Source organism: Triturus cristatus, chromosome 3_1 (assembly GCF_964204655.1).
Source record: "Triturus cristatus chromosome 3_1, aTriCri1.1, whole genome shotgun sequence".
NCBI lineage: Eukaryota > Metazoa > Chordata > Amphibia > Caudata > Salamandridae > Triturus > Triturus cristatus.
In genome coordinates, this window is record NC_140583.1 from 223,419,307 (window position 1) to 223,441,927 (window position 22,621).

General features: G+C 41.1%; 1 protein-coding gene across 1 annotated transcript in view; it reads left to right on the forward strand.

Annotated features, from left to right (window-relative positions):
* The window catches only part of TBC1D2B (TBC1 domain family member 2B), a 328,844-nt gene that overhangs the window by 213,058 nt on the left and 93,165 nt on the right, over positions 1–22,621 (forward strand). The window contains exons 9-10 of the mRNA XM_085643725.1: positions 1,064–1,558; positions 16,899–17,016. Of these exons, the coding sequence (XP_085499851.1) occupies positions 1,064–1,558; positions 16,899–17,016 (613 nt within the window). The remainder of the gene's footprint in view (positions 1–1,063; positions 1,559–16,898; positions 17,017–22,621) is intronic.

Genomic DNA, 22,621 nt, shown 5'->3' on the forward strand with positions numbered 1-22,621 from the left:
GGAATCAATCGGATGTCAGCATTACTCATGTGAGGCTAATCGGTCTGCCAAGCCAGTTGCATACCAAGGTCACCAGTAAAAGGCAGTTAGGCTGAGTAGGGGTCAACCACATGACAATACTGTCCAAAGCAACCGCATGACATCTGACTCTACCCCAGCACTGTTTCATTACATGATGGAATTAAGTCTGGAGAAAGTGTGGCAAATTAAAAAAGTTTGAACATTTAATAAAATATACATATTTTACTCCTATGTAAAGAAAACAGAGTCTAGCAAAAACATTGTAGGGCAAATAACTTCATTAAATGTCATGGCCTGTGAGTCCAGTGGCAAGTCTTGCTGCTCTCTGTAAGTATTGGCACAATATATTGTATAATATTCCATTATTGGGAACACAACTGGTTTGCAGTGATCCAGGTGCTGCAGGCTGTTGAGCTGTGAGGAATAATTATGTAAATGCAGATAAGTGCCACTAATTAATGTCAAAGTGTGGTCTCTATTCCTGGTTATCCTATGCTGCAGCAGTCCAACAAATTCAATGTTATTTGTGTGCAGTCCAGAGCCACCATGCAACAAAAGTTAGACATGGGGCAGATTATTTTGGTCTGTGTTGTATCAAAGTTTAAAACACGACTGCTAGTGATCCCGGAAGACACACATCAAGTCAGTGTCTGAAGTAGGACCTCGGTCCGTTTGCAGATCAATGGGATTTTGGAGTTTGATCTATTTGTTGGGATTAGTTCTGTTGCTGCAGACTTATTGAAAAAGGGGATGTAGAACTGTTAGAGCTGTCCACTGATTGAGGCTTTCAGGGTAAAAGGTTAGTTGAGAGTATTTATTTCAGTGCCTGTCAAGGGACAGACATAGGGAACCAGTCTCATGCACAGAGTGGTTGAAGCCTTGGGCTTGACTAATAGTTGGCCTGTCCTCTAGTGGGAGATCCTTACAGTGCGTTGTATTTCAGTTTGTATGCAATGTTTTACCCTTAATGTAGGTGTTTTAAATTTGTTGGCCTTTTGCACTCTAGTTTGAAATAAACGTGTATTTTGTTTTTTTATCACAGTGAATATGACATTTACGGATTTCAGACTGTGCCAGAGGATGATGAGGAAGAGCGGTTATTTGCAAAGGTGCGAGCCTTGGATTTAAAAAATCTCTCGCTTATTGAAAATCAAGACAGCTCAACTGGGGTTAAATGGGAGAACTATTTTGCAAACATTGTGAACAAAGAAATGGTGCGTTCTCCAGAACTGAAAAATCTTATTCGTTATGGAATTCCACATGCACATCGCTCCAAAATGTGGGCTTGGTGTGTCAACTCTCACATTAAAAAGATGAAAGACATCACACCCCCTGGCTATTTCCAGTCTCTGCTGAAGAATGCCTTGGAGAAACAAAATCCTGCATCAAAGCAAATTGAACTGGATCTCATGCGAACATTACCCAATAATAAGCATTACTCGTCCCCCACTTCTGAAGGCATTCAAAAGCTGCGGAATGTTTTGCTGGCATTTTCATGGCGGAACCCTGATATAGGATATTGCCAAGGGCTTAACAGGTATAACATCTGTTTTCAAAAATAGACATTTTCATATACAATTTAATTTACTCACAATGTAGGCAATAATTGGTTTTACAATTCCTGATTACATCCTTGTATATCTTGTCCAACTGTATCAAATATTGATTGCTTCTCAAATACAATAGTAAAAACAATTAATTTCCTAAGTTAAAACAGGTTTTAAATATGAATGGTGATTCAATAATGGTTTGCTGGGAAGAAAGGTGAAGAAGTTACTTGGAACTTGTGTTACTAGAAGGGCAAGAATGAATTATGTGCTGTAGTGTTGTACGTAACTCGTACATTCATAGTCTATTTCCGTTCTGTATAGTTAGTCATTAAAAGATCTACAGTTACCATTTTCCTGCTCTTGTGTGTAGTTAAGGGCCATGCTATTATATAGATATTTTATCGGGAGCTGCCAAAGGGTTGCCCGTTATCAGTCACTCCCTGAACTTGAGGTTCTTTGTTTTGCAGACAGGGCAATTGCTTTTGGTAGCCACTTTAACAGCCAGTAATGATTTCGCAAAACTAGAGAGTTTCTTGCCCTAAAATACCACCAGATTGGAGGGAAAAACCTGAGGCATAAAAACCCTTCAACTAGGAGTATGGCAATGATAACTGCACACTGTATGTTGTGGTTGAGGGAAGGCAGTCCACACCAAAGGCTCGTAATTCAAGTCTCATGGTAGAGGCAACAGGAAATCCAGAGAGTACTTGAGACGGCAAATGAAATTCAGAGGGAATCCAAAAAGATAAGTAACCTAGAAGGAGGAATCCAAAAGAGGCAAACATCAGTGATAAAAAGGCAGAGTGAAGTGCACACAGGAAAAATGTTTAGTCCATTGGCCTCAAAAAATTATTCTATGCTGATGACACCCAGCTTATTTCTGTTGAAAACAATATCAAATCTTCTAAAGAAAGGGGTAAAACTTGCCTTTAAGAGGTTTTAACTTGGATGAAACAAAGCTGCCTCAAGCTAAAAAGTAAGAAAACCAATATTCTTTTATACAGCACATTCAATTCTGTCTGTTCATCTGCCCTGTGGCCTGATTAGTCAGGTTTCCAGCTAGCTTCATCAGATTTTTTCCAGTTAAATCAAAAGTGTATTTTCTTCATTGATGTAAACCTCAACTGCATCAGAATTACCTCACTTTTTGGTTGATGTCACGTTGTGACTCAAAAGCACCCTTGGTGCACTGTTAGCATGGGTGTGAAAAACTATTAGACGCACAAATCACATCTATCTGCATAATTGTATTTAGGTGCAAAATGCCCCTGATTCAAAGTAGACAGGATTGTGGGATCACACTTAGGAGAAAATCACATTTGGCTTAAACTTATCCAGGTGCAAAATTAGAATTCCATTAAACATACCCTGTATGCCCGCACTTGAGAATCAATAACATCATATGCTGTGCATACTCCTGTTAAACAAAAGAAAAGCCACCCGAGAAATTGTTTACCTGTTCTTTTTGTTAGTGATTGTCCAACCAAAGCCTATCTCTGGACACACACAAAAATGTGACAGAATATCCTCGCACACAACCAGGTGTCATGTTTCATCGCAAGAGTCCCCTCTGTCTTTAAAACCCCCGTTTAATGAAGAGCGGGCCTACACTTTATATTAAAGGAGGCACTTCTACCTAACTCTTGTACCCGTGATGTGAACAAGCTAAAAGCCGATGTGATACATCAAACTACATTTTTATTTCAGTGAGATATCAATTGGTGAAAAAACCAGTGTGGAGACTAGGGGAACCAATACCCTATCCCCACTCAAACTGTCAACATGCTTCATACTCTTGGCGCAAAAGAGTCCATGGCAGTCGTCGGGACGGGACTCCGGATCATTTTGTGGCATACACTCCTGTCAGTGCCACTACAAATCAGGGCTGACCTTTGTCATCCTTGACAATTCCTAGGTCCATAGGTGCCCTAAATATGGGTTATCTGGGCCCCATGGAGGAAGTGCTCAGGAACTCTTTTAGTCACACATACTCCACAGTGCTTCTCTTGTGATTCACATAGTGCTGCTTGTTCATTCTTCCCGGTGCATACTACTGTTGGGCCTGGATGTGTGCAAGTTTATTTCTGCAAAGAAGTCTTTTGAGTTACGAGTGACTGACTCCTCCTCATGTTGGTAATGTGCATGGTCATCAACTCCATTGTTAGTCTGTTTACTTTCTGCTGTCGGACTCAGACGTGTGCTCTAGGTCTCTGGTTCAACACCGTTGTGGTCCTCTGTTCGGTTTACACAGGTTCCTTCCCTCCGTCGGTATTGTTTTCAGTCGCGTTTCACTTTTCTCTTCATCTCAGGTTGACGATTCCTGCTCGACCAGGCAGCTCTCTGTTGATCTCAGCCCATGTGTGCCTTTGCCCCTTCGGGCCTCCTTCTGTCTCCCTACTAGCCCCCCCCCCCCCAACCCCTACCCCCTACCATGTATTCACAGTGCTGGAACGGAATCCATTTTGCTACTGTCGTCGCTGCAATGCAAAACCCCATCAGACCGATCTCCATCAGGTCTGTAATTTATGTCTGTCTCCAGAGCATAATAAGGTTGTCTGTGATGTCTGCTGCGCCGTCTGCTTTAAGAAAACCCTCTGCGACCATCCGGTTTAACGTCATGAGATGTTACATAGTAGCGGAGATGACACCCCATACATCTTTGGCTCGGAGGACACCATGGGGGAACACCATCCATAATCGTCAACCAAAAATGAGGAGGCTTTCTCTCCCCACCACCGCCCCCCCTCCCCGACGACCATTCCGGCTCCTATCTGGAGAGAGGGGGTCTTTCACTAGTGCAGCCATCTGTGTGTACAGGACTCCCTCCTCCTCAACATCACTCGCAAACTGAGCAGCCCCTTCCCAAGTGTCGTTCAGCCACTCTGGAGCCTGGCAGTCGCTGTATTCAGCCAATGGTCTGCCCTGACCACCACCTTCAGACACAGTTCTCAGCTACGGTTCAGTGCCAAAGAAACCAATTCAAGCTGACTGCTTTGGCTCTGCCCGTGCCAACCTGACCGTTGGAGTCTTCAACTTTGACATTGGAGCCGAGACCCTCGACACCAATGACCAAGACTGGCCAGTGCCCAGGACCATCGAGCCGATCCACCATAAACTCCAAGAGGAGATTGATGCCCAACAAAACCATTTGACGATACAAACCCATACGGGCCAGATTCTCACCCGCCCTTTAGAATCTACTGCTCAGCTGTCCAAACAGCAGCTGTCATTTGAGGAAGATTGTACATGCCATCTCCACGTAAGAAAAATCAGACCAACGCAGTTTCTTTTGCCTGCTTCTTAACTCTTTGCATGCGCCTTAAAATCTTTGAATGGCTCCCTGTCCACACCAGACGAACTGTCACTCAAGTATCCAATAAGTTTCCAATAAGGAAATATACCACTCAATCATTAGTCCAAAAGCGGTATCATAATGTCCAAACAGTCGGGACTTTGTGTTGACTTTTTCTGTGACGTTATTAAACAAATTCCAAATTACAGGCCTGTCTAGAGAAAAGAGAGACCAGCTTATTAGGTGAGGTTCTTGCAGAATATGTTAAACCTTAAGAACCCGGTTTTGATACAAGACCTTAGATGGGAAAATAATAAGCATGAGTATTTAGAGAAAGTAAATTAGAAAATTCTCCACCAAGAGGGAGTCCTCCTACGTATTAGTCTGATAGAGAAGGGACAGGCTTGCCACCAGTGATGAGATACAAAGTACTAAGAGTGTATGAATATTAGGAGCTGTAGAGTGCGAACAAACACTTTCAGTGACCAAAGTAAGAAAAAACACCCACATCTGTGACACAAAAAGAAATCTCCAAAATCATGACTCAACCTATATGACTCAACTAACCTTGGATCAGGTATAGCTGAGGTCATAAATTCCTTGTTCCCAAATACAGTGATGGGTTTACAGTGTGATGCTCTCAGGAAATGACACTTCTGCATGATGTGGCGTATACATAGATTGACGCAGCTGGTAAAGAAAAACCGCTTATTGACAAGAAGCAAATACAAAAAGAATTTTTCATCTAACCAGTCATAAAGTAAAAAACTCAACCCTTGCTCAGTTATGAATCAGGTCGCAGAGAAAAGTAGTAACAGTTGTTATCTGAAAATGGGGTGAGGGTTAATTTGACCTGACCTGGAGATGCTTACCTTGCGACTTATATGTCCTCCATATGATAATATGCCTGTACTCCACAGTCTTCCATGGATACTTATATTATCCTACTGACAGCATGCTACTCATGTCATATCCTCTTGTCCTCTTTTGTATCTATTGCCCTACCAGTACAATCCTTGACTTGCAAACCTATACATATAACCATGGGCTATGACCTTTGTGCATCGATTAAGGACCCTTTAGATGTGCAAAGTGTGTCTGAAATGCTTGCTGCAGCTTGGGGGACACTTTACTTCATTGATCCTACCTATCAACTGTTTTCAGCACAATCTTAACATGACAGCTGTGTGGCTAATTTGGCCTCCATGTGAAAACATGCCTGTACTTAATAGGCTTGCAGGGCTACTAATAGTATTCTTCTGACAGCAAGCTGAATGCTCTGTGTACTCTTGTTCTCATTTGTTTACTTTTATACATATTGCTACACTAGTCACGATCTCTTGCGCATTTTTTGTTATTTACTTTTTGGTGTACTTTTTACTTACTCCCCCACCGGTTATGATCTTCGAACAATCCTTGATTTAATTCACATTCTATGTCCTGGCTTGACTGTAGTTTATAAACTTTACACAGCTGGTTTCATTTCCACCTCTTACGTGTTTTGGAACGCCATATAGATAACCCCGGTATATGACTTTTACACACATATTAGGGACTCTCTAGAAGTTCCAAAATGCCCTAAACAATTGCTGTGGCTTGGGGGACTCTTTGCTTCAGTAGTCCCTTTTCGATGTTAATGCATGACGTGCAACTTATATGAAACCCAGGTGGCGATGCCAAACCTCACCAAGACGCCATGAGGTTTACTCCTCGCCAAGTAGGACTTATTGCATAAGACATGGGCTTCTAGCTAACTATGGTGCTTATCTGTACATCTCTAGTGCTGACCTGCTTCTCGGTAGATGGTGCGTGCCCGTAGGGAGTCGCGCTGATACACCTACATATCTATCAGATTTCCCGGATCCAATTGGAACTGTAAATTCTGGTGCCATCACACAGCTCACACGCTGCAGACACCCCTTTTTATGTTCTAATAAATTCTGACAATGTTCTTGGGGATTTAATCAATTATAATCAGTGCCCTAGATACTTGTCTTGTAACAGGGGACAGTGGTTCCTGTGCCCTAAGTATTAAGTGCTTGATAAATAAAACGGCCAATGGCAAATGCTTGTGTGGGAGGTGAACTTCAGAAAAAATAATCATACACTTGGTAGAGTTATCATAACGCTTTTACTGAATTGAAGATATTTTGAACAAAAACCTTGAACAGACAAGTGCTTGGTGTCCCAAGTGCAATAGAACCTTAGGAAAAAAGGGGGAGGAAAGTGCTAGTGAGTGGTAAAACAAGGTTTCTATATAGAAAAAAACAACCACAATTCAATATGATTACATAGGTAATCAGTCCTCTAGTACAATGCTAAAAGGCTGAGAAGGTGTTTCATTTGTAGCATGTGTCGATGACGTTTCGACCCCAAAGACAATGGGGGGGGTCTCATCAGAACGTTATGAAATGGCACGCCTAGATATGACCAAGGGACTACCCACGTGATCAGTGGAAACCCCAGGAAAGATGTATGGCTCAAGACCAGGTAAAGGAAAAGGCACTCTCATTGAGGCCCAGCCGTGCACCCACGGTGAGTTGGAGGCGGAATGTGACAGTCCAATGTGGTATGGACTCATTCAGTCATGGTATGGGGTCAGTTACTTTCCATCCAAATGAGTCCAGTTGTAATCTGAGTGTGGTTGTACGAGTACAGATCAGGGGTCAAAGACAGCAGTTGCCTAATTCAGAACCTATGAGTAGTATCCTGGCTTTGATGTTATTCATATAAACTCTTGCTCTGCCAGTGGAATGTTCCATTAAAGATGTGTTACAGAATGTTGGGAGGCAGAGATGTCCGTTGAGAAGGGCTGAGCAGCATGCTGGCTGCTCCTGGTGGGGTTTTGTATTGGACTTAACTACATGACTTGTAACTAACTACAAATAAACATTTGAAGATCCTCTACTCCTCTGGACCTTGTTACTACATTTTATTGGCGACGAGAATGGGATTACCATCTGTGTGTGCTCGAGATTTTTTTCACTTGAACAGCATTGCAAGGACTGTGCGGTAAGGAGAGGCATTTTCTGGAGTTGGGTTGCGAAGTATGCCCATTCTTGTTTATGGACACACGTTGGAAACATTTTTTTTAATGTACTGCCTCCAACATGTTCAGACAATTTATTCATTTTCTGGTGTACAATTTTTCAAGTTTTTGATTTTCACCCGATATGCGATGGTTTGCTTCCGTTTCCAATGTGGGCTTACATTGTAATGTGTCTAGCGCGAAGTCAAGGGCATGTTTTTACCTGCCATGGTTTTTCTCACATTTCTAGCGCTATGTCATAGAGACACTTTTTTTTCCCCTGCCATGCTGTTTCTTAAGGTTGCTATATTTACTCTTTGCTCCAATGTTTCTTTATGTATTGTGGGGTGCACAATTGCTCAAATTTTAATGCTGTTTGTTTACACAGTGCATTACTTTACCCTTGGGGTGTTTGTCCAAAGGGTGCGGTTTCTTTGTACCCTTGTTTGGGTCTCATCTTATTCACAGTGCATTACGTGACCCTTTGGGTCTTTGTCCAAAGGGTGTAGTTTCTTTGCGCACTACGTTCTTATGTTCAGGGCATAAGATAAGTCATGGGTTCTCACCCATCTTTTGAAGTTGGTCGTGGGTTCAGACCCATTTACGTTACCTGACCACTGTTAAGCTTCCTCTCGTTTTATGTCAGTTTTGGTTCCAGGTTCAGTCTTGTAGTATACGACCACCACACAGGGTGTACAATATGGGTTTCAGTCCCATTACCCGTCTCTACGACGTACAATTTGGGTTTCAGTCCCGTCTCTATTGTGCACAACAAATTACCTCTACTTGAGGTGTGTAGTTTGGGTTACAGTCCCATCACTGCGGTGCGCAATATTTGGCCTCTAAATGAAGTGTTTTGTTTTGGGTATTCCCATCACAGCAGTGCACAACAAATCACCTCTACACGAGGTGTATTGTATGGGTATTAGCCCCATCTCTATGGTGCACAACAATTTTGCCTCCACACAAGGTGTGTTTTGAAGAGTTATAGTCTCTTCACAACAATGCATCATATCTGAACCTCTACCTGAGGTTGTCCTTGCACAGTTTTTTTACGTGGTGTCATATGGGTTTTGTCCCACCACAAGAGTGCACAGTGTGCTCCCCTTCACCTCATGTTTAGTACAATATTACCTTCACACAGGTTGTATTTGGTCTAAATATCAATTGGTGATTCTCTCAAGTTTTTTGTATTTTGTTCACATTTTCCAATTTGGAATTCAACGTCATGTTTTTGTTATATTGAGATTTTTAATTTAATGGGAAGTATGAGTGATTTATTTTAATTGTCTCACTATTTCCTGTTACAGCTTAGTTTTCCTTTTGATATCTTTTATTGGTGTCATCTGTGGATTCTGGATTCTATCCTTTGTTAGTTTTTCTCTCTTTCTCTTACCGTTGTGTTCTTTTGTCCATTGGAGGTTTTCTTTGTTAGTGTCATGTTTTGGTCTGTTGGTCATTGAGTTGTGCTATGACTTGTCTCTTTTTATACATGCCTGGCCAGCAAGTATGTCTTGAGGTAGTCATTAGTGTTTTCTCTTTTCGTTTCTGTTGTTGTGTCTGAAGGGAGGATGGCATTCTCACCTTTTGTCTTTCTTTTTAGCTGTTTTCCTCACCTGTTACTTATCTGTTTCCTCATTTATATCTTTGCATGTTCTTTTGTTGCTCTCTTCTCTCATTGATTTGCGATGTTTCTAATTTACTATGTCTTTCCTCTATCTTGGTTTTCTTTCTGTTTCCTTTCAATATTCTTTATTTATGGAAGGAAAGGGGCTATGTAGTATCCTGGCTTTGATGTGATTCATATAAACTCGTGCTCTGCCAGTGAAATGTTCCATGAATGATGTGTTACCGAATGTTGGGAGGCAGAGAAGTCAGTTGAGAAGGGCTCAGCAGCATGCTGGCGGCTGCTACTGGCGGGGTTTTGTATTGGACTTAACTACATAACTTGTAACTAACTACAAATAAACATCTGAAGATCCTCTACACCTCTGGACCTCGTTACTACATTTTAACTGCAGAATGGCTGGATTCAATTGTAGCACAGCAGCGGATGACAGCCGGTCTGAAGGGGAGAGGGCGAGTGATGCATCACTCGCCGTCTCCCTTTTAGACCGGCTGCCATCTATATAGAAACCTTGTTTTACCACTCACAAGCACTTTCCTCCCCCTTTTTGTATAGTTTCTATTGCACGTGGGACACCGAGCCCTTGTCTGTCTGCAACTTGTTTTTAAAATATCTTCAATTCAGTTAAAGTGTTTTGATAACTCTACCAAGTGTATAGTTTTGATTTGTATTCTTTTTCTGACATTCATCTCCCACACAAGCATATGCGATTGGGTTTTATTTATCCAGCATTTAATACATAGGGCACAGGAACCACTGCCCCCTGCTGCATGATAGTTACCCTGGTTCCATGTGAGTAGGATAGCCCTTGTTTTCGGATACACAACTAGACACTTGTCTGGCTCCACAGTACAATTCACAAGCTGCACACATAGCAACTTTATTATGATGATTTATAGCTATTGACTTTCACGTCGACTGCAAAGCTTGAAGACACTTTAATTTTAAAAAAAGTATTTTGTTTTTAGCCGTTTGTGGAGATTTAAGGTTAGGATTGAATGTTAAGCTGGTGCTTACTTACATGTCTGTTCAAAGGCCCACCTTCTCCGTATACTTGGCTCTTTCTCAATCTGTTGCAAAATCACTGCATCTGATATGGACTCATTGATTTATTTCTGAGCACCACATTGGGTCACCTGTTCCATTGGTTGTTTTAAGTCATTTATGTAGCCATCTAACATAATTCAGAATAATACGCTAGTTTGGAACTTACACCAACTAGTGTAACCCAAGCTTGTAAATACAGAATCAGCAACTTAGACTTGGGTTAGCATGACAGGCCAGCAGACATCATTTTTGGGGTTTGCCTTTGACTTATACATACCATGTTGGGCGATGAAACACAACACACTTAATATCACCATCTTGTCACTTCTTGTTTCTTTACATTTCAGATAGCTCATCATGGTCTCTCTCCATTTATGATTCTCACCTGACCTATACTTACATAGGAAGCCTAAACTTACTTATAGGGACCTATACTTACATATGGTCCTTTTAGGTAAGATATACTATTATCTTAATGCTTAGATACAAATTATTTTTTCCCCTTTGAGCTCACTCAGTGTATGTTTACATAGTTCTACTACAGCCTTATTCTAAGACGTTGAACATATGTAAAAACCAATACGGATTCTTAAATAAGTTATCCTGATTTTACCATCACTGGGGTGCCATTGGCGTTTCTGCCTTTTCAGATTGTTTTTACCGCTTTTCCTGTTTTCAGGCCTTGCCAGCGTTTGTTTCAATTTTACTAGTTCTAACGAATCACAGGCACATATTGTGTTCCAGCCTTAAAGGACGAATACTGGATGGTGCATACTAACCTATCTGTCACCACTACTATGACACACTAACAGGTGTGAACCTCTCTATCTCTCTATACCATTGTTCAGAAGCTCTCGAAGAGGTCTGTCTACATGACAATCCTAGATGCTTAAACCTGTAGGTTCTAGTTAAACACGATTGCTCTTTTATTATCACCACCTCCCCATTTTCGGATAGCAACTGTTACTTCTTTATGCTTGGCGACCTGACCCGTAACTGAGCAAGGTTTCAGTTTTTTACTTCATGACTGGTTAGACTAACAATTCTTTTCTTTTGTATTTGCTTCTTGTCAATAAACTGTTAGTCTTTACAAGCTGCGTTCATTTATGTATGCTCCACATCTCGCAGAAGTACCGTTTTCTGAGAGCATCACACTGTCTACCCATCACTGTATACGAGTACATGGAATTTATGGCCTCGGCTATACCTCATTCAAGGTTAGTTGAGTCCTATAGTTTGTGTCATTATTTTGGAGATTTGAATGTGGGTGTTTCTTCTTACTTTGGTCACTGAAAGTTTTTGTTCATACTCTATTGCTCCTAATATTTATGTGCTCATTTAGTACTTTGTATCTCATCGCTGGTGGCAAGCCGGTCCCTCTTCTATCAGACTAATACGTAGGAGGACTCGCTCTTGGTGGAGAATTTTCCACTTTACTTGCTCTAACTATTCTTGCTTGTTATTTTCCCACCTAAGGTCTTGTATCAAAACCAGGTTCCAAAGGTTTAGCATATTCTGATAGGATACTCACCCAATATGCTTGTCTCTGTTTTCTCTGGACATGTCTGTAATTTGGACTTTGTTTGATAACTTCACAGCCTAGAAAAAGCTTTGAAGAGTAATATGGAAATGTGAATCTGCTGACGTTTGCAAAAACCTTCGATTTCTTGAATAAAAACTTTGTTCAACACAAACTCCCAACTGTTTGGACATTATGAAACATGTTTTGGACTAATGATTGAGTGATATGGTTTCATTATTGGAAAGTTGACTCCCATTGGAATTCCTTGTCCAATGTAAACACACACCTTTTGGAAGTAGGGTGTTGGATACCCCAAAAAGCACCATCCTGTAATATTATCTACTGTACTATACCCACATAAAATATTTGCTCTAACGAGGGGCGATTGTCAAACCACTACTACCTCTTGCCTTCACCAAACCGTCACTCAAGCACTAGTCACTAGCTGGCTGGACTAAGGCAATGCTCTCTACATAGGAATCACCACGCATCTCCTGAAGAGACTGAAGACAATATAGGACTCATTACCCAGACTCGTCCTCGACCTCCCCAAACGGACCCACATCACCCCCACCTCAAGAAGCTCTACTGGCTCCCCATTCAGAAGAGATGTCCGTTCAAGATGCTGATCTACACCTACAAAGCTTTTTACAATCCTAAACCGACCACCACCTGAACTTCTACCAACCCTCCAGACTCCTCCGCTGTGCCTCCCTCTCCATCACGCACACCCCCTGCATCTGCCGGAGCAACAGCGGAGGACGCTCCTTCTACCTCGTAGCAAAATTCTGAAACGACCTCCACCTTCACATAGGGAACTAATCCTCTCTTCTGGAGCTCAGGAAAGTACTCGAGACCTGGCTGTTCGACTGAACTGAGCAGCTTGCTCTCAGCTCCTGAATACCCTCGCAGGTGATTAGCCGCGCTATTGAATTCCGCTTGTATTGTATAAATGGCTCCGCGGATGTGATTGTCTTTGCTACAGATGTTTGCAGCTCAGCTCACAATACACAGTCTCCCAGGAAGAAAGCTGAAGATTTCTCTCTGGCTAATACTTGTCTTTACCAGACATAAATACGCTTTTCTGATTCTTTTTCAAAATCTCAGGCCTTGTGATTAATGGTGTAAAATGCAAGAAACAGCTTATTAATTCTATTGTACCTTCAGTCAATTTTGTTACACATTATAAATCATATTAATGCAGTATATGAATAATTGATATGCTATCAAACTATAATAAGACAAATGTACATATGCAATCTATACTAAATATGGCAGGCATTTATACATGACAAATATGCACTCACATACATAAACCTACGTTTATATGAAATGCAGCATAGGTACAAAAGCAGAAAAACGCAAAGAGTACATCAGTGCTCCTAAAATGTATCTTATAGAGGGTAATGGTATTTCTTGCCCTCACATCAGCAGGGAAAATAGAGGAGTTACAGGCATTTACTATAAAATCAAATGAGAAGACTTCCTACAAGCCAGCCTTAAGTTTATGCCCTAAGTCTGCAGAATTTCATTTAAATTAACCTACTTGCATTCTTTCCTTATTTTCGCTAATCAACATAGTCCGTAATCGGTGGATATCCGCAAGTTCATGAAATTTTACATGGGAAAGACAAAAGACATACATCAGACCAACTGTTTGTGTCTTTCAGCCATCCAGGTGCATGCAACCCATTGTCCAAACAGGACGTAACACAGCTGTCAGTCTGTATCACTTTCTGCAACAACTAGGCGACTACTCCTGGACAGACAGCGGGCTCATTCCACCAGAAGCCTAGTGACATGCCGCAGTACCTGTACAATACGTTTACCACATATAAAAGCAAGCACACGTTTAACCACACACTAATGCCTGGATGTGAATGGATCAGCTGATTCAGCAGTGGGACAGGCAGTTTATTAAAATGTTATGTATTGCTTGCTGTTCTAATTCAAGTTGGTGAATATATGCTTGCTGTATTTGCCACTTAACCTTCTGCTGCACAATCTGCAGATTGTAACAAAAAAGTCCTTTTGCAATTGTTAACTAGTTACCTTTCTGTTGCTAATAGCTTTACAGAGTGTCAAACCAGTACTTATGCTGTGAAACCTATGCTTAGACAGTGTTAATAAGAGCAAAAATGACATAATAATAAAGTGATACTATCACAAGACGTATCGCATTATTCTGAATAATTTGCCCTTTTTTGTGTATAATTGTGTCAACCCTGGCACATACTTTTTCCTCCCCTGTATAATGCCACTGTCCCTGCCTGTAGCGGCATTTCTTCAGTTTTGGGATCTTTAATATATTCACATATAACTTTCCTTCCCACCCATTCATAGGCTTACTTTCATCGTATGAGCGCATCACACTGGTGCTTTGAGCAGTCTGCCCTCCGGGTGGCGTAGGAGTGCTCAGCACTACCTCCTAACGGGCCGAAATGTGGGTTGTTTCAAATGAGGTTGATCTGCTACTAAACACTGGTGCTGAAATCTCTTTGGCATTTTAATTCTGTTTCCTGCTACTATAAGGTTATTGGCGATTCCTAGCCTGACCGAATAATTCAAGCATGTGGATATATGAAAGATCCAATGCGTGAGAACTTGAATTCCAAGTAAGTAACTAAATTTTATCTGAAAGAAAAGTTTAGATTCAAAACTTGACTATCTAAATGACAGTAACTCCCTTTATGTTCTATAGCGTCAAAGCATACTTAGCTCCTATACATAGCTGTAAACTAACATCACTGTACTCTGGATAAATCCCCACCCCCCTTCTTTATCCTAAAGGGGTGATGATATCCAATCAGTGGCTATTTTTATAATACAGTATTGCAACTCTGAGAATTCTGTATAAGCTCCACCTCAAAAATAGAGCAATTGCATTCCTCTGAGGCCTAATAAGCCCCTGCTGGTTTGGCTGACTGCATTGGCAAAACTGAACTGAGGTCACCCGAAGCATGTCTACCGATAAGATCATTAAGCTTAGGCACATTCAATCAGAGGGTACCTGGGAAATCGGAGTAAGTATACATTGGCGAATGTGCCCATAGACAACGATAGACCAACTGCCACTGGATACATTGAGTAAATGCTGACAGTGACATTCCAAGGAAGAGAGGTCTATTGTGTGTCTTTTCTCTTTTTAAACGTTCTGCTGTCCTACAGAGAGGCACAGTGCTCTATTTCCAACTTTTTTAAATGCTCAAGCAAAAGCTTTTCTGACTTCCCATCACTGAGACACCTGCCAAGCCTGCCTACCAGTGTTCCAACTGCCTCTAAAACAAAACCTACTCTATTCTTCCCTGTCCCGCTCACTGTCCTGGCATCTTGGCTCAGCGCAGTGTGGTGCAAGAAAGGCACCAGTGGGCAGAAGAAAGGACCATGGGGCACAATGGCTTGCAGTCTCATTTCTGCCAGGGGTTCTGACCAGGTAAAAGTAAGCACCTGAGAAGGAAGTAAAGAGGGGTAAGGAGCTGGAAGCAGTGACAGGATATCAGGGTATTTGATGTCAGGGTTCCGGAATCAAGAGAAAATAAACAGAATCAGACTCCATGGCTTGGGTAACATTGCAGTGGGTCCAGTGATGCTAATATATCGGAATTTCTTACTTTACTGTAAGGAATCACAAGTGACCATGGCGAGAGTTTTAGTTGGGTTTCTTTGCTCTTGTATGTGGACACATCTGCCTAAAAAGTGCTCAACTTTGTTGTCGGGGATTGTAGAAAAAGTCCTTCTTGTTTGTTTTTTATTTGATTCTTGTGATGATTCATGTTTTACTTGTATTGCTTTTGTAAACTTGCAAACTACCTTTCGATGGTAGTTTTACTGTTTACATTTACACTTTTAATGTATATTGCATATATTTACTACAAATAAGTTAATAAATAAAATACCGACTTGCCAAGACCAGGCCTATTTGCCTAACCAATGCATGTTTTGATTTGTTTCCGTCTCCAGATGCTACTTGCTCTGTGGTCTGTATTTGGGTAAATGCATACACTTTATAAGAAATAAAAAGCAAGCAATAAAAAGCAAGCAAAGTTTGTATCTTAAGTGTTTAATGCCATGTTTACCTTTTTCTTTTATGATATTTGATGGCTAGAACTTGTACATCTACTCAGCCAGCCTATTGCAGTACTCTGGCTCTCCTAAAGACCCTTCGACATTATCCTAGTCCTGCTGTCTCCACTCTGTTCATTCATCATCCTCATCCTAATGCAGACCTAACTTACTGACTAGTGGGGGGTGGAGTTGTATCATTTGTTTGGTAAAATGTCATGAAATTCCATACACATTTTGCTAAATTATGCTTTTAGAGAATAATATGGTTTGACAATATATTGTGACTTTTTTCACATGAGCATCACTTTGTGTAAAAAAAAAAAAAAAAAAAATTACAAAATCTTGTGAGATACTGGCACGAGATTGGTTAGAGCAAAAAAATTCCTTCGGCAACTCAATTTATAATACCAAATGTTAAAAAATGTTGTACATTTCTCAGAACTGAAAATGTAGCAGTTCTGTGAATTTCAGAACCATCATTAAAATGTTGCTTCTTTGTAAAACTGTGATGCCACAGTGCACCACAAAGAGGTGTCTAACTGCACATTAAATTGTATTGGTTATTGGCACTGTTGTCCTTGGTATACTGGTGTGCCATGTGTTACCATTTCTTTGGTGTCTGCATTAATTAGAAGTAGTTAAGTAATCTGTGATAAGTCCTGGAACGCACTTAGGAAGTTGAGTTGAAAATGTGTTGTGAATTTTTATATTTTGCAAAACTAAATAATCTTTCAATTCATCTGTAGATTAGCAGCAATTGCACTCTTATATTTGGAGCAAGAGGATGCCTTCTGGTGTCTGGTCACAATAGTGGAGGTTTTCATGCCACGTGATTATTACACAAAGACTCTGCTGGGATCACAGGTATGATTTTTAACAACATTAGCAAGTCTTGGCTATCTTGTCCCTTGTGATTACTACATTTTATGCAGCGTTGTCTCTATATTTTATGTTGAGCGTCACTTGTGGTGAATTCAGAGCGCACCTGGAGCTCATTATCACAGTTTCTATGATACAAATGGACATTATGGGCCCAGGGTATCAGATTTCCGAACTGGTGCAGCTTTTCAAAAGTTGATGCAATGTTTTAGTGCTACATAATCGTACGATTTACCATGGATTTAGCCATTGCATAATCCTTTGAATTATCCATACACTAGGATCAAATTTAACACTGAAGTTCAACAATTACCTATTAGAAATCAAGTTTGCAGGAAGCTGTGCAAAGTACATGTTTTCCCCTTTGCACCAAGTTTACCTGTCCTCACACAATATTTCTCTCTGCATAGACAATTTTCACCACTTATGTGACTTGCATTCTAATAAAACCCAGTGGAGCTGGCAAATGTTTTCAGAGTTTTTCTTTCCACGTTTATCTTACATGGAGATTTCCTATGCACAATATAAGTAGCATTGCACAGGAGAACACCAACAACTGTTACACAGAACCATTTAGTTAACATTACATAAGTTTGTCTTGCAGATGTAACAAGTTGGAAAACCATATAAAGTTACCCGTGTACTATTAAGAATCTTAGATGTGTAACTTTTTAAGGCAGTCTTTACCTCTTAGCCATTTGTATGGATTGATCATAGTTCCGTTTGCCAAATACACTTGCCATTCTTAAAATTGCTTTTTGCTGTAGGAAGCCTGGTTTAGCAGTCTAAGAATTTGCCGCCTGGCCTTGGGTTTCCCACTGGCCTATGATCTAAACAAAAACACATTTTAATTGTGCAGTGTAGCACAGTGATTTAAAAGGCATACGTTTTGACTACAGTTGTAGGTGAATGAATTAACTTGGATTGAGATTTAAGATAACATTGCTAATTGTTCAGAGCTTTTTAAAAAACATATTCATAATATATAATTAGTACTGTCTTTGAATACATTTGATTTTTAAATTAATTCACCACATGGAGAGACAGTACCATTATTTCTAATATATAAGGGATAAAGTGCCCCCGCCATACATTATAAGGATATTGCAAGTCACCAAGTAGTTCCATAACCATATAGAGTAACGCTGCCGAAGGCAGAGTTCCTTTATCCGGTTATGGAACTCTGAGGTGACTTCCAGTATCCTTATGTACGCCAAGGGGTGCTATATCCCATATAATACATGGTCTCACCATCACATTCCCACAACCCACTTAAAACCTTGGTGCATAACTCTTTCATATAAAAGAGCGAGCTTGTTTGCAAACATGAAGAATACAAATAAAACCTCTAGTGCAAAATTAGACACATCAAAAACTTGTTAGATATTTGTTGCAAACAGTTTAATATGACAGTTAAAAAAAAAAAAAAAGCTGCATTAGCTCGGAACGTGTAGAAACATGCAGAAATATTTTAGCTTTTCTCTATCTCAGGAGTGCAAAAAATAAACATGTTCCCTCTGCATGTCATTGTAAGCTATTAAAATAGAACGGAAGAAACAAAAGCAATGTTCCTTTTGCTGCTTTACACAGCTGCTTTCCTTATACATCTGTGACCTGAACTGCCTTTCACCTCGGCTGCTGGCTCGGTTAGCTGAACTAGTGACATCGGAACTCAACTGTAATAATCTTATAGTAGTCGAGTTCAGACAACTTTTCTTTATAATCGGTGACTTGGTGCATCTGAAGTCACTGATTATTAAGCAATTAGTGACTTACGTTTATACAGCCATTACAGAGTCACATGTATTATGGATACTTTGAGCATCAGTGGCCTCTTATTAGAGACAATCGAAAAAGTAATGAGCATGAATCTGTAAACACAACTATGTTGTTTTTAATAAACATAAGCCAGAAGATTTAAATATTGCAGTAGATGTCCAGATTGATATCCTAGTATGTTGGGAAGCATATGCTCTACTACAAGTCTTTTCCAAACTTTATACAGGGATATGCCTGACTTGCTTGCTAGTAAGATCATGAGGGCCATTTGTCACTGAGCTTGTCTGCTCCTCTAACTATTCTAGAAATATATTAGCAATCTTATGTTCTCTGTCACTGTCAAACCTCTCCCTCTAGACTCTGCCTCCATCACTTTGGGAATATATAAGCGTTCTAAAAAAGGTTGCACAGTAAAAACAATTGTCAACTTGACGCTTCTCTTGGCAAAACGTCCAAATCCTTCTTACTTGAAGTCTACTTTTTCACCTTCAGTACCAGCTTGGGCACCACAGCTCTCAAAATGGTCTGTAGCAGAGAGCTCACCATTGCATTGAGAGAAGGCTAGAAGCCTCCACAAATGCCCCCTGGCTACATAGTGGGATAATCTCCTAAAAGACTTGAAGACGCTTACAGGTTCCTCCCCCTATAATGGGTTGAGTCCCAGGTTGTTGGTGATGCCCTAACCCCATCTCAGTTCCAGGATGCTATACCCATATTGGTAGCTACTCTCTTTACCTTGATCATACTTCTCGATGGTCCCACACCACTCGTCCTTCCGTCTCTTCTCATCCATTAATTCCCTTCCTTAGGCAGGCTTCCTTGACCCCTTTGTGATCTCACAGGTCTGCCCTCCCTAATATCCATTTTCTTCCCTGGGTCTTGGCCCAGTTACTAACAGTTGAACACAGCCATGCCTTATTTCTGACAGTAATATTTATTGTTGCGATGTTAATTATTGTGCATTATTAACTCAACCCTTGAGCCGCATTTGAGTTGCCATAACCACATTGTATTATACAACGTTTACCACCTTACTTTGGTGTAGATGTTCTTCAGATTTATTACAAAAGCATAATACTGTAAAATACAACATGAGGGGATTGTGTTCAGAATTATAAGTATAATTAATTCAGAATTATTTGATTTATTGTCAATATAGTGACTTTAAATAGTTAGGTGCAGGTCTAGATTTTGTTATCCTTATCCTTTTGTAAAATAAATGTATTCTATCAAGCGTACAATTTGGTCTTCTGTTAGCCCAAAAGAAGCAATAGTGTTGTGAAACCCATGTTAGTTGACTAACACAAATCCAAAAGTAAAAGGGCTGATATTTTCTAATTTACCAAACAAACTTGATGCAAAAAAGTTGTTGTGCATTTTCAGTAGTTTTTTGGACTGAAATAATATATGATTAAATGCACATTAAAAATGTTTGAGCGATGTTGTAGGTTTAGCCTGAAATCGAGACGATGCCTTTCCTATGAATGCTGATGGTCCAGGTATACGTGCTTGGTGGTGACTGAAGCAGAGCTTTGCTTAGTGTGGCAACTAAACTCCAATGGGTCATAATGGAGAATAGGAAAGAAAACTTTGCCCAGTGTCTGACGTCTAATTGTGCCCCATCCTACAACTGAAATGTAAACCGCCCCTTGTAGCAGATATGTAATCAATGAAAGGAGGATAAATGGACATGGTGATGGGGATACTGTTATTCAACACGTTTTAATGGAAAGCTATAGGTAGGCCCTTCGAGCCTCTAGCAGCACATAATGTGGACCCGATTACCTTGGATTTCTGGGATCTTGTCACAAATTGCCATCATGCAGCGATCATTGAAACCACTCATTCCTTAGACCTATTGCAGAATCCTTTATTTATTTAGAAAGTTTTATATAGCGCGAACTTGACCACAGAGGGTATTAGAGCGCTTTACAGATTATGTGGCACGAAGGGTACAAGCAAACCCAACAGAATCAACAAAGGTGCAAGTTCAAAATCTAACATTGTCCAACATTCTCGTGAGGGTAATAGCAAACACAACAGAATCAACTAGGGGTGGGCGGCAAATTCCGTTCCGCTCGCAGAACTTGTGAAATTTCAGCATTTTCGCGTTCCGCACGGAACATGAAAATGTCGAAACGTCCGCGATCCGCGGCGGACCGGAATTCGGGGGCATGAGGGCAGTAGAAAGTACTCCAGTTGAGTAGAGGTATTGCACAAAACGGTGGCATCTTCCTGGATAAATATGCAGGGCAGGATTCTTTCTGGCACGGTGCTCCTGTCACAAAAATTAAACCTCAAGCACTTACAGACATAAATAAAGCAGGTGCCCGAGTTGAAGCTCAAATTCAATAAAGTATTAATCCGCCCAAAAAAATAGTGAGCACGGTCGAGGCTGGGCAGGTGTGCTTTTTCCCCTTATCTGCCGCCGAGAATTAGCTGTAATCCTTGATGGAGGTCTTTGCATCCATGAGTTTCTCGAGCGCAATCTCCGTGTAGTTCCTGTGAACAGGAGGCTGCTTTCCCCTCATTTGCTGCTCTGATCGGTCGTGCTGGCGAAGAAGACCGCGTCACCTTCAGCTGCTTATATGGCAATGGGAGGGTAATTGCCCACATAGTGGTGGGCACGAGCCTTGGCGCTTCTGTTCAAGCTTCTGTTCACGACAGAGATGGACTGCGAGCTCTACCAGCCTGCCCTGGTATTTTAAATAAGATATCGATGGGGTCACCTCTCTCACGAGCACATGGCGCCGTTCTGTTACGTGTATCGCTGCCAAAGATCACTTTCTCCATGTAGATAAATATATTCTCTCATACCTCCCTTCCTGCCGGGATTGGGGATTAATGACTATTTATGATGACGTGAAACACACATCTTTTCACACCATAGAGGGTTTGGCACCATTTTCATTCCACAGGTGGGCGCTGGTCTCTTTTCCTGTGGTAAAAGGCACATGCATCTGTTTTTGTGCCATAAATGGGCATGCACATCCCTTTTCCTGTGGTTATGGCCACCTGCATCAGTTTTCATGCCAAACCTGGGCACCTATATCACTTTTCCTGTGACTGAGGGGCGGCTACATCTGTTTTCATGCCAAATGTGGGCACACACATCCAGTGCTTTAAATGGAAACATAGAAGTGCTGGCACTCTATACATAGTATCTGTTTTCCTCCAAGAAGTGCCGATACTACGTACGTTATTCATTTCATATAGGACACATGCATGTAATTTCCTTTCATTAAAGGGCACGCATCTCTCCTCACGCTAAAGGAGCACATACATTACGTCTTTCCATAGGAAGATGCTCGCATCTTTTCTTTTGGTTTTGTTCACTTAACCATGCTCTTTTAACGTGATTGGCCACAAGCAGATGACGGGATATGAACATGGAGCCTCCCTCCTACGCATAACCACCGTTGCATACCATCCATGAGCAGTCACCGCTCTTTTCCTGTGTGATATGAACATGCAGCATCCCTTCTGAGAGGGCGGAGGGCATCGTGGTGTGCGCGCACAGTCTTCGAACACATGCACGCACGGCCCTCCTGGCGCAAGAGGGCACGCAGATAATGCTATGATGCAGACGTGGCTCGTGCCAAGAGGCATGTGAACTCGTAAAGAAGCCCAGCCCCCGAAATCTCCACGAGCACGCGAAATTCCGCGTGTTAGCGGAGATTGTTTGCTGTTTTGCTGAATTTTGCGAAAAGGCAACTTCGCAAATTCAGCCCACCCCTACCGCCCACCCCTAGAATTAACAAAGCGACAAATTCACTGTCAAAATTGTCCGACATACTCTTGAACCAGGCGG